Below are 12,900 nucleotides of genomic sequence, written 5' to 3' on the forward strand. Positions count from 1 at the left end.
AAATTATTTATTTAGATTTCTGTTTTGAGACATGTTTTGTGCTCAGTTAGCTGGAGCGTCATCCCATACACTGAAAGATTGCTGGTTCGATTTCAAGTCAGGGCATATACCCAGGTTGTGGGTTTGATCCTTGGTGAATATCATCAATGTTTCTCACATTGATGTTTCTTTCTCTCTTTCTCCCTTCTTCTCTCTCTGACATCAATAAGAATATATCCTCGGGTGAGGATAAAAAAGAAGAGAAGGTATAATTTTAGGAAAGAAATGTAATTTAATAAAGTTATTTTTATTGTTACTTCTCTTTGAATTTTATATCCAGATCATTGAAGAAGTGCCTTTTCATCCAAATGGAATTCTGTGATCAAGGGACATTGGAAGACTGGATTGAGAACAGAAGAGGGAAAATTCCAAACAAAGCTTTGTCTTTGGGATTATTTAAGCAAATAGCAACAGGAGTGGATTATATACATTCGGAAGGGTTAATTCATAGAGACCTTAAGGTAAGTGGAAAATTGATCAATGTAATTTAATAATTGAAAAACCCATCTCTTCAAATTTTTGAATTGGTTGACAGTCGTGAAGCAATATCTCTGATCCTCTAAAGTGGGAATGGATCTAGAACATTTCATTCCCCAGATCCACTCAGAAGATCTCCAGGGCGAGTGAGCTTGTCAAGAACCTGAGCCCTGCAGGAAGAAGCCCACTCACTTCTGGTGCTGTCTGGCTGATAGTCACTCCAGTTCCAAACACTCGTAGCTTTAACGTGCTGAACGTCCCGTGCACATAATGACTGTGGCTGGCACAGCCCGCTGGCTGCTCTCTCTCTGCGCCTCCTGCTACTCGGGCTTGTCTGAGAGGCAGAAGCACTCTGATGACTGTGGCTTTGGGAATTGGGTTCTCCTCTCTCTCAGCCTTTACTCTGAGGGCAGTCACAGCTGCTAGGTCCAGAGTCTAGAATTTCCTTGGCATTTGGACACCGCTGCCCCATGATTGGAAAATTGCAGTAATCCAAGCCTTGGAACCTGTAGCAAACCTTTGTAATTTTCATTTCTTCTGTCTTCCTAGCATCCTACGTGGTCTAGAAGAGCAGTTTTCCCATTTTTGCATCTCATCACAATGAGTGAAGAGAGAACAGCTTTTCAGTCTCTCCTCCATACTCTGTGCCCTGTGATGTGCCCACTCTCATCCCAGACAAGTCATGTGGAATCCTGTCATTGTCTCTTTGCTCACCTTCTTGCATGGGACTCTCTTCTCTCTGTCCCCTCTACCCCAGCTCCTTTGTGAAGCCTTTCCGGATCACTCCGCATCAGACAGAAGCACCTCGTCCACATGCATGGTGCTATCTGCTAGCCCACCTATCTGAAACACCAAGGAATGAGGAATGAAGCAATCGTTTCCTTGAGTGAAATAAGCACTTATGTAGATAGCAGTTTGTTGGGCCCTTAAATGATATGCATCCTTGGTCTTCCCAGTGGCTGAATGTCTGATGCCTTCATGTTGGAGTCCACCTGGTTCCAATATCTCTCTCTCTTTTTTTAAATATATTTTATTGATTTTTAAAAAATATATTGTAGCTGAAACCGGTTTGTCTCAGTGGATAGAGCGTCAGCCTGCGGACTGAAGGGTCCCAGGTTCGATTCCGGTCAAGGGCATGTACCTGGGTTGCAGGCACATCCCCAGTGGGAAATGTGCAGGAGGCAGCTGATCAATGTTTCTCTCTCATCGATGTTTCTAGCTCTCTATCTCTCTCCCTTCCTCTCTGTAAAAAAAATCAATAAAATATATTTAAAAAAATATATATATATATATATTGTATTGATTCTTTACAGAGAGGAAGGGAGAGGTATAGAGAGTTAGAAACATCGATCAGCTGCCTCCTGCACACTCCCTACTGGGGATGTGCCCGCAACCAAGTTACATGCCCTTGACCGGAATCGAACCTGGGACCCCTGAGCCACAGGCCAATGCTCTGTCCACTGAGCCAAACCGGTTAGGGCTTTTATTGATTTTTTACAGAGAAGAAGGGAGGGGGATAGAGAGTTAGAAACATCCATGAGAAAGAAACATGGATCAGCTGCCTCCTGCACACCCCTTACTGTGGATGTGTCCGCAACCAAGGTACATGCCCTTGACCGGAATCGAACCTGGGACTCTTCAGTCCACAGGCCAACGCTCTAGCCACTGAGCCAAACTGGTCAGGGCCAATATCTCTCTTTAACAATATCTGAAGGTATTGTTTGAAGTTGGAACATAATAAAGACTATGTTCAGAAAGATACATTTAGAATAGCTATACCTTCACTTTGGAATAAATAATTCATAGCGTTACATGAGAAACCAAGCACAGTTATCTATTTGTGCAGTAATTTTTAAGAAAATACAGAAGTATGGGTATTAACTCCCATACCCTCCTGAGGGTGGATTAGTGCAGTTCTGACGGGTGCAGACTGGAGTCTGCCTTCCCCTGCACCTCTCTGTATCCCACACTGCCCCTGCCCCAGGTTGTGGACTGATCTTTTCTTGTGTCTGTTTGCAGACTGTTTGCTCTATTGCTGCAGTGGCTCGAAGGTCAGGCTTTAATTCTACTGAGCCTTCTTTCATCTTCTCCAACTGTTCTAGCTTCACTGCTACACTGTCTCTTGTTTCGAATCTGAAATAGGGTACAAACAAAGGCAAGCACGTTTCTTAGTGACGTCTAGCAAAATACTAGCTGCAGGTGGCTTTGCCCGAGAGGGGTCTTTATCCAGTAAAGCTCCTCTTTGAGACCTGCCAGTGTTCACCACTTCCTGTTGGAATCCTAAGAACTAGACCAAAGGCACTAAGAGAGGGACATAGACGTTTCTGGAGTGAGGGCTTATGGTTATTGGAGGTTCAGTCCCTTTAGGCCCAGGCTCTTTGGTCATCCTCTGAGCATCAGACCTGATTCCTGTACCTCCTGTATAAAATTAGCACTCTTTTTTATGTTCTACAACCCAACATTTTCCTAAGTCATACTATAACTGATTAAACCAATGGTGCATTATTTTTTTTAATGAACAGTAAATAAGCAATCTGATATTTTTACTACACAGTCCTAGTCAGCTTATCTAGCACCGTAAATGTAACTTCCTGTTTCTCAGGGTCAGGTGACAGAGAGCCTTGTGTGGGACTAGCAGCTGCGCTTGCAGACCCAACATATTCCTGCACTGGAACTTGAATTAGCATTGGCACATTTTTTTCTCCACACCCACCGCACACACATGCACAGCTTTCCACCTGTATTCTTGGTGCTAGGTTCCAGTCTCACTGTTGCTTGTCCCAATCCAACTGCTAATTTCTGTGTGGACCTTTTCTGGCAGGCTTCTTAGAAGCTCCTCTTTCAGCTGCCCTGGGCTGATGTCTCTTCCCTCTCAGTGCCTTTACTCGGCCCTCTCATACATGTTAGATCATGAGGTCTCTGTGTGAATATACAGCCCATCATTGTATTGAAAGTCTATCTTTTTCAACAATAGCAAAATATTAATTTCCTCCTCAATAACCGTCTCTCTTCATGGTCTTTAGAATGTTGGTCAATACCTTCTATAAATTTGTGGAATAGGATGAACACCCCTCCCCTATCTGCTCAGAGTCACATGGGAAAAATACTTCAGTGCTCGTTATCAGCTTCCAGTTAACTTGGTATGCCTTCAGGGATAGAGGGGGAATGTTTTTGAAGAAGGTGCCAGAGGCCTAGAGAAATTGACATCCAAGAAACCCCCATGAGAAGCTCTGCACAGGATATCCTGCAGCATTACTGGGTAGAGACCCAGTCTGAGGATCTCAACGTTGGAAGGGATCATAAGGGCACCTACTTCGATCCCCATAGAATGCTGGTCTCATATTTGCAACATTTCCACCAAGTGGATGTCCAGTTCTGTCTTGAATACTTCCTGGGATAGGGAACTCTTGGACTCGCATTCTTTGAACCCCACTATTAGTATATTTAGGTTACACTAAAGCAAATCATTTGGCCGTTTCCACCCTCTAGCCCTGGATTTATTCATGGGGCCATACGGTGAATCCATCTTCCACTTAACAACTCTTCAGATATTTGGAGGCAGCTCTGCCGAAGCCTTCTTTGCTGACCTTCCTCAGCTGGCATTTTAAAGACCTGTGATATTAATTTTTCTATTTTGGGCTACCTGTGTAAGTTTAAATGCCTTACTCACGGGTGGGCACAAGTAGGTGTACAGTTGTGAGTACACAAAACAGTGTTTATTCTTGTACTATTACTTACTAATTATTGTATTATTTTCCATGTGAACAACTGTAACCCTACTTTTGCTCACCCTGTAAGTACTTCTAAACAATAGCCATTGCTAAATATGATTTGGATATGTGATGCCAGTCTGTCAGAGTGGTACTTATGAATTAAATGTTGTGTTTTCTTTTACTGTAGCCACTTAACATATTTTTAGTAGATACAAAACAAATAAAGATTGGAGACTTTGGACTTGTAACCTTCCAGAAACATGATAAACAGCGGACGGAAGACCGGGGAACTCCACTCTACATGAGCCCAGAACAGGTGTTTTTTATTTCTTTCATTTTAAAGAAATTATAAAAGTAATAGACACCACTGATAAAATTAAAACAGTACAGTAGTGTTTAGAATAAAAATAGGAAATTCCCTTGAACCTTCCTTTTTATCGTTACTTTGCTAACAACAGTTTGTTATCTATCCTTTTATTTCTTTTTATTTTTTTATTATTAGTTAAGGTATTACAAATGTGTCCTCATCCCCCCCATTAACCCCCAACCTCCCCCCACCCCCGCCCCGCACACTCATGCTCCCATCCCCCTGTTGTCCATGTCCATTGGTTTGGCTTATATACATGTATTCAAGTCCTTCGGTTGATCTCTTCCCCTTACCCCCGCCCTCTCCTACTTTCCTTCTGGGGATTGATAGCCTGATCGCTGTTTCTCAGTCTTTGGATCTGTCCCTTTTCATCAGTCAATGTTGTTCTCTATAATCCACAAATGAGTGAGATCATGTGGTATTTATCTTTCTCTGACTGGCTTATTTCACTTAACATAATGCTCTCCAGTTCCATCCATGCTGTTGCAAAAGGCAAGAGTTCCTTTTTTTTTTTTTTTACCACAGCATAGTATTCCATTGTGTATATGTACCACAGTTTTCTAATCCATTCATCTGCTGATGGGCACTTATATCCTTTTATTTCTTTAAATCTATTTATTATCATTATTTTTTAATCCTCACTTGAGGTTATTTTTCCATTGGTTTTTTACCCCCATTGATTTTTAGAGAGAGTGGAAGAGAGAGGGAAAGACAGAAATATTAATGTAAAGGAAACACAGTGATTGGTTACCTCATGCCCGAGCCCGACCAGGGCTTGGGCCGGGGATGATCCTACAACCCACGTACATGCCCTTGACCAGAACCAAACCCGGAACCCTTTGGTCTGCAGGTCTGCAGGCTCTCAGTTTGTTGTCTGTCCTTTTAGATCATTTTCTGGGAGTTATCAAAATATACAAACACAAATGTATATTTATACAGGTTTTTTTTACATGAAAATGTACATACCTACATTTTTACTGGAATACTACAATGTTCTCTTGTGACTTGATTTTTTTTCACTCAATAATGTTTCATCATTTTTCCATATGACATAAAAATGTCATTTAAGTTTTTTGTGGAGTATGAAAGTAGCAGATAATTAAGAAGCTAATGGCTCCCTTTTAACTCCCGGTTTATTGAATACTAGAGGCCCAATGCATGAATTTGGGGCCAATCGGGACCGGGCTGGGGGTGGGGGAGGGGGAGATGCAGGAGGATGGGGGACTGATTCGGGATGGGGCCAGCGGGGGGCACTGTGGGAGGTTCTTGGGGGATAATTGGGGCCCCGATCGGGCTGGTTGGCTGCCTCAGTGCACATCATAGCGACTGGTCATTCTGGTCATTCTGTCCTTACAGTTGCTTGGCTTTTATATGTATAGATCTCCTGCATCCTACAATGTCTCCCTCAGAATATTTTTTTTAATCACTCATTATTGTGCTTTTGGTTTTCTTAGTGATTTTTAAATTAAAAAAAAATTTTATTGAGGAATAATTTTCATAGCATAAAATGCACAGACCTTTTATTATTATTATTATTGATTACAGAGAGGGAAAAGGGGAGAGAGATAGAAACATCAATGAGGAGACAGAGTCATTAACTGGCTGCCTCCTGCACACCCCCTACTGGCATGTGCCCTTGACCAGAATCAAGCCGGGCACCCTTCATTCCGCAGGCCTATGCTCTATCCACTGAGCCAAACCAGGTGGAGCAAAATGCACAGATCTTAAGTATGCATTTCTTTAGTTTTGACAAAAGCATATACCTGTGAAGCCCACAAGCTTATGAAGTAGAATATTTTCCTCACCCAAGAAAACTCCCTCATGCTCTTTTCCAGTCAGTCCTCCTCACCGTCCAGAGGCAGCCAGTGCTCTGATTTTTATCACCATTGATTAGTTCTCCCTGCTCTTAAGCTTCATATGAATGGGATCATACAGTATGTATTCTTTTGCATTTGATTATTTCACCCAAAGTGATGTTTATTGGAGAACCTCTAAGTGTTGCTGTACTAGCAATACTATCCCCTAGTATGAATACAGGCATGCCCCAGAGATATTGCAGGTTCGGTTCCAATCACTGCGATAAAGGGAGTATCACAATAAAGCAAGTCACATGAAGGTTTTGGTTTCCCAGTGCATATAAAAGTTATTTACACTACCTTGTGGCTTGTCCAGTGTATAATAGCATTGTGTCTAAACAACAACATATTACCTTAATTAAAGAATATTTTGTTGCTAAAACTGCTAACCATCATCTGAGCCCTCAATGAATAGTAATATTTTTGCTAGTGGAGGGTCTTGCCTCATGTTGATGGCTGCTGACTGATCAGTGTGGTGTTTGCTGAAGGTTGAAGTGGCTGTGACAATTTCTTAAAATAAGACAACAGTGAAGTTTGCCACATTGATTCACTTTTCCTTTCATGGATTATTTCTCTGTAGCATGTGATGCTGTTTGATAGCATTTTACTTAAGAGTAGAACAACTTCCAAAATTGGAGTCATTTCCTCAAATTCTGCCACTGCTTTATTCATTAAGCTCATGTAATGTTCTAGTACTTGGTGAGGCAATAATAGGGAAGAGAAAAGAAACCAGAAGACAGCATTTTGCAAATAAATTTGAATTTATTAGCCTTTTGGGAAAACAATATCATTTGCTATCCCACATCACAATAAAGTGTTTCTGAATGGATTTCTGATCTAGTTTTTAAAAATGCGATAAAGTGAAATACAATAAAAGAAGGTATGCCTGTATACCATAACTTGTTTATCCATCCTCCTGTTGATGGACATTTGGATTGCTTCCAGTTATGAGATATTATGAATAAATCTTCTATGAATATTTGCATTCAGGTTGCTTGCTAGGAACTATTTTAGCTGTTTCAGCTGCCCCATCTCATTTAACCCCACAATCAAACTCTGAGGTTGAAACTATTGTTATTCCATTTTGTGGTTGGGATTGTTCCCATGTTGATGGTTAATTTACACAGGTGATTCAGCTACTTAGTGACAAAGATTTGAACTTGGGCAGTCAGACTCCACAGATCTTGCTAACAAAAAAGTACTGTTATATAATATTAGAGGCCCGATGCACGAAATTCATGCAAGGGGCTTGGCCCTCGCAGCAGCCCTGACTGCCTTGTGCCCTGCCCCCTGCCCACTGGTAGTTCTGGAAGGTCGTCCCGGAAGGTTGTCCTGGAAGGTCGTTCCACAGTCCAGTCTAATTAGCATATGCTCTTTATTATATAGGATGTTTTAGTCAAATTAAATTTTTTTGGCTTCAGAAGGCACAGATGTTTCTATCAGGTGAATAACAAATGTAAATATATTTTGATCTCTTTAGCTCGCTTCAGTAGAATATGGAAATGAAGTGGACATCTTTGCCTTAGGGCTGATTCTTTCAGAGCTTCTTTATATACCTCTCAGTCTTCAGGAAACATATAAGGTAAATAATCTCAAAGAAATTATTTATTTATTTGGGATGTTTTTATTGATTTTAGAGAGAGAGAAAGGGAGAGATAGAAACATCAATGTGAAAGGAACATCGATCGACTGCCTCCTGCACACCCCCTTACTAGGGATCAAGCCCGGCACCCAGGCATGTGTCCTGACCTGGAATCAAACTGATGGCCTCTTGGTGCATAGGTCCACACTCAGTCCACTGAGCCACACCAGCTGGGCTCACAGAAAGAATTTAGCAACAAAAATTATTGGCCGTCGCCCTGGCCGGTGTTCCTCAGTGTTTAGAGCATTAGCCTGTGCACCGGAGGGTCGTGGGTTCAATCCCCAGTCCAGGGCATGAACCTGTGTTGCAGGTTTGATCACGAGCCCTGGTCTGGGTGCACGCAGGAGGCACCCAATCGATGTCTCTCTCTCCTCTGTCTCTCTCCCCCTCCCTCCCTCCTTTTCACTATCTCTGAAAAGCAATGGAAAAAATATCCTGGGGTGAGGATTAAAAAAAAAATTATTGGCCATCATCTTCAAAGTGCTGCTGTAGAAAGTTTATTGCCTCATGTAATGATGGACCTGAACATATTAACATTGGTTGTAAATGAAATATGGCTTTTCTTTCCTTCATGTTTGGGCAACCAAAACTTTTTGTTTGAAGTTCTGGTCAAGATGATCGAGTAGGTAGACGTTGTGCTCACCTCCTGCCACCACTACATCAAAATTACAACTAAATTACAGAACAACCACCCCTGAGGACTAGTGTACCAGAATTTCTCTAACTAAAGATAGAAAGGAAAAGCTGTGTTGAGACTGAATATTGAATGTCATATGTAATTGAAAAATTAAAATAAAGACAGAAACAAACAAACAACAAACCCTATTTGTTAAAGACCAAAAACTTTGGGTTTTTTTGAAAGATGTGTGCATCTTATTAAACCATCGCTCTTTATTTCTATTTGAATCAGTCAGTAACATTTTGAATGCCTGCTTGGCATAAGACACTGTGCTACGTGCTACGAGGATTATAAACACGAATAAGCCTTGTTCTCGGGAAGCTACTGTGAGAGAGGGCTGTACATGTTCTGGGAGAAGGCAGGGAGTCTTTGGGAAGCAGCTAGAAGGGGATCATTCCAGCTGTCGGGATTATTTATGGAGGCATTGAAGCTGGGCTCTGAAGGATTGGTTTGGCTTCTCATAGTACAGAGTAGAAAGGAGGTGATTCCAGCATGGAGACAGGAACGTGCAGGGTGTGTGTGGGGTTATAGGCAGCGTCTGATATTTTTATTGGGGCAGATAAGTTACGCGGAAGTGGTGGTTGCTGGGGTAGGAAAGACATGTTGGGGTAAATTAAGGCAGGAATGTGAACTTGTTGAGAAGGTGGTGGGGAGCCACTACATGCATTGGTGGACTGGACATCCTAGGCCGTAGCTCAGGAAAAGGGACGCACCTGGAGTCAACAGCCTTCTCCTCTGTGAAACGGTACGAAACAACTAGCTGTCGCACAGTGTTCCAGGAGGATGAAGGGAGATAAGGCATCTGATGCTCCTAACACTGCATCATGTTGTGATGTCAGAGATGCCTATTAGATGAGGCCGTAGAGGGCAGGAGGGCGGGGGTGGAGTCCTGCTTCTTCTTGGCTGAAGAGACTTTCCAAAGGTCTGGAAATGTCTCAGATTTAGGGCATCTCCAGGCTTCGGTGCTTCCTAAGTTTGTTTTTTCTATCAAGTGAGAAATTTCCTAATGAATATATATATACATATGTCTTATTTTCAGATTTTCGAAGATCTAAGGAAGGGCCATGTCTCAGATATATTTGACGACAAAGAAGTAAGCACTTGAAAATAATCAGAATTTCATTTTTTTCAATGTTTTATTTATTTTTCTCATCATGAGTCTTTCTATCATTACAGAAAATTCTCCTACAGAAATTAGTTGCGACTGACCCCAAGATGCGACCTAAAACACCTGAAATACTGAAGACTTTGAAGGAGTGGAATAATGTTCCAGAGAAAAAAATGCGAAACACGCGTTAGTGCCTTTCTAAAAAAGTAGCCTGCTTCTGATGTTCCATTTTCCTGTAATTGTCTAAAATCTGCTAGGGAATATTGATGATATTTACCTGTTATTTTCATTTTTCCCTTAATTTTTTAATACATTAGCAGAAAGGTTTACACCTTTTTTAAAAAAATTGATTTTTAGAGCCCGGCCAGTGTCACTCAGGGGTTGATCATTGACCTATGAACAAGGAGCTCACAGTTTGATTCTAGGTCAGGGCACATGCCCAGGATGTGGGCTCAATCCTCAGTGGGGGGCGTGCAGGAGGCAGCCAATTAATGATTCTCATCATTGATGTTTCTCTCTCTCTCTCTCTCTTCCTTTTTGAAACAAATAAAAATATATTTAAAAATACAAGAAGGCAAATGCTGCTCAGCAGAAACCTCCATCTTTCTTAAAAAAAAAAAAAAAAGATTTTTAGAGAGAAGAAAGAGAGGTAGAGAAAGAAACTTTATTGAGCCCTAACCTGTTTGGCTCAGTGGATAGAGCATCGGCCTATGGACTGAAGGTTCCCAGGTTCGATTCTAGTCAAGGGCATGTACCTTGGTTGCGGGAGCATCCTTAATGTGGGGTGTGCAGGAGGCAGCTGATCGATGTTTCTCTCTCATCGATGCTTCTGAATGAGAGACCAGTCGGGAGCTTAAAAGCAGGATTACAGGCTTTATTAAGGGAAAGAGGCCTGTTGGGCTTTCTCGCAATGGAGAACAGCAACTCGTGGTTAGTCATTCAGGTATTTCTGGGCTGCAGACTATGTCATACCACGCCCATCAGTTGGGGGAAGGGAGGATCTATCATTCCAGGCGTTTGGTAATAGTAAAAAAAATTGAGAGTTGGGGCAAGGTCAGGGGGTAAAGGTCCATCTTCTGTAGCTACTTCCTGCTGAGAGGAGACATCGTCAGGGGTATCTACCCGGGGTCTCAAAGATTCCGGTAACATAGGTGTCTCTAGGTTCTGAATTCAAGGCCAGATAGATCTCTCCCACCTTCTGTTTGGCGAACGCTTGCATTCTGTTCTGCAAAAAACTAGTGAAACAGCGTATGAGATAGAGGTCAAAGAACAAAATTAAAAGAATAAATACCAGTTACCAACGGGCCTAATAGTGAGAGGAGCCATGGGGTAAGTGAGCCAAAAATGGCATACCCCCCTTCTAGCTGGTTACATTGTCTTTGGTCAATCCTGTCCCGGAGGGATTTAATGTGATCTTTGACAATTCCTGATTCATTTACCAAGTAGCAGCATTCTTCCCCAAGAAAGACACGGGGAAGTGTCTTTAGATCTTCTGCTGTCAAAAGATCTAAAGCACATGGGTTCTGTAGGGCTACTGCTGCTAAGGAGTCTAATGATGGAGATATCCTCTGAAAATTCAGCAGACAATTTTTGGTAGAAATGAACAGAGGAGGAAATGCCTCCTACTCCTGTCCCTACTGCAGTGAGGATTTGCGTACCCATTAAGATAAAACCTTTTGTGGAGAGGTCTGAGAAGACCAAGAGAGGATTCGAGTTCTCCCTCTGTTTTGATAGAAAGATTGGGGATTAGGAAGACATAAAGGCAGAGCGAGTGTGACAGGTCCTGGGGGACACAGGTGTAGGCTGTAGTCCCACAGAGGAGAAAAATGCCCGGTGGAGGGCAGGCTAAGGGAGGGGGTAAACTTATAGATTCTGCACAGTAGTAAGGTGTAGGAGTAGTTGAGGTAGTGGTTTGAGAGGTATTTGTTAAACAGGTAGTGTTTTCCATATTAAAGAGAGAGATGTTGTATAGGGTGCATTGAGGTCTGGTATAGGTAAGAGTTAAGTTAGTGGTCCAATAGTTTGGGATTGGAGTGGCTATGATGAGGGTTCGAGCCAGTTACAGACAAATCCAACAGGATGTAGAGAAAGAAGGATTGATGTTAGAGAGTAGGTGGAAAGTTGTGTTGATGAGGGTGGGCAAAGGAGTAGGTTCAGGGTTCTTAGGGCGAGAGAGAATGTCCTTTAGTGGGCGAGGGATAGGTCGAGGATTAATATAGGTTTTCATAAAGATAATTATAGTAGAATTGATGACTCCCTCATCATCCCAAGTCCGTTTCACCTGAAAAGACCAAAAACCTTCATTGGTGCACTCATTGCTAGCTGCCTGTAGGAGGATTATGTTGAGGAGACGAGACATATAAAAAGGAATTTGCAAACCTGAGCTTTTTCCGGAGTGAAAAGTCTGAGGGTCCCTTGCCAGGTAAGAGCCTGTGAGGAATGATGAGTCGTCAGGTCCTGGATGGTGCTGCTGAATCTTCTTCGGGGATGGTGGGGAGACAATGGTGAGCCTGAGAGAGGTAGGTCCTGTGGGGGTAGAAGTGTAGGAAGGTAGTGTTTTGTGTAGAGGTTTGTATGGCTTAATGTGTGAGAGGTGATACCAGTGGTGTATTCCTTGTACCTTTGCTGTCGTGGGGTAGATAGTATGACTGGGAAAGGCCCCTCCCATGTGGGTGTTAAGGATGCCTTTCCCTTTTTCTTGACAGACCAAGTCCCCAGGGAGGACTGAGAGATGAGAAAAAGTTGTAGAAAAGGGATGGAGGAGGAGATTATCAGCGTGTTGTTGTAAGAGTGCCCTCATATGGGCAAAAGCAGGGAAGTAGTCTCCCAGGAAAGGCAATTGTCCTCCAGGGTGTGAAGGGCAAAAGGCTGCCCATACATGATCTCGAAGGGGCTTAGAAGTAGTGGTTGTCGTGGCATGGCCCTCAGTCTCAGTGCCAGGGGGAGTAGTTCAGTCCAAGGCATACGGAGCTCTACGGATAGCTTGGTTAGGTGTTTTTTTAAGAGATGATTGGCCTTT

The 12,900-nt window shown here is 42.5% G+C and overlaps 1 protein-coding gene across 1 annotated transcript in view; it reads left to right on the plus strand.

Annotated features, from left to right (window-relative positions):
- EIF2AK2 (eukaryotic translation initiation factor 2 alpha kinase 2) overlaps nt 1–10,525 on the plus strand; it is a 178,259-nt gene extending 167,734 nt beyond the window's left edge. Inside the window, exons 12-15 of the mRNA XM_036335545.1 lie at nt 4,417–4,545; nt 7,933–8,034; nt 9,813–9,866; nt 9,950–10,525. Of these exons, the coding sequence (XP_036191438.1) occupies nt 4,417–4,545; nt 7,933–8,034; nt 9,813–9,866; nt 9,950–10,072 (408 nt within the window). The 3' untranslated portion in view covers nt 10,073–10,525. The remainder of the gene's footprint in view (nt 1–4,416; nt 4,546–7,932; nt 8,035–9,812; nt 9,867–9,949) is intronic.
- The last annotated feature ends 2,375 nt before the right edge of the window (nt 10,526–12,900 follow it).

This window comes from Myotis myotis, unplaced genomic scaffold, assembly GCF_014108235.1.
Source record: "Myotis myotis isolate mMyoMyo1 unplaced genomic scaffold, mMyoMyo1.p scaffold_m19_p_14, whole genome shotgun sequence".
NCBI lineage: Eukaryota > Metazoa > Chordata > Mammalia > Chiroptera > Vespertilionidae > Myotis > Myotis myotis.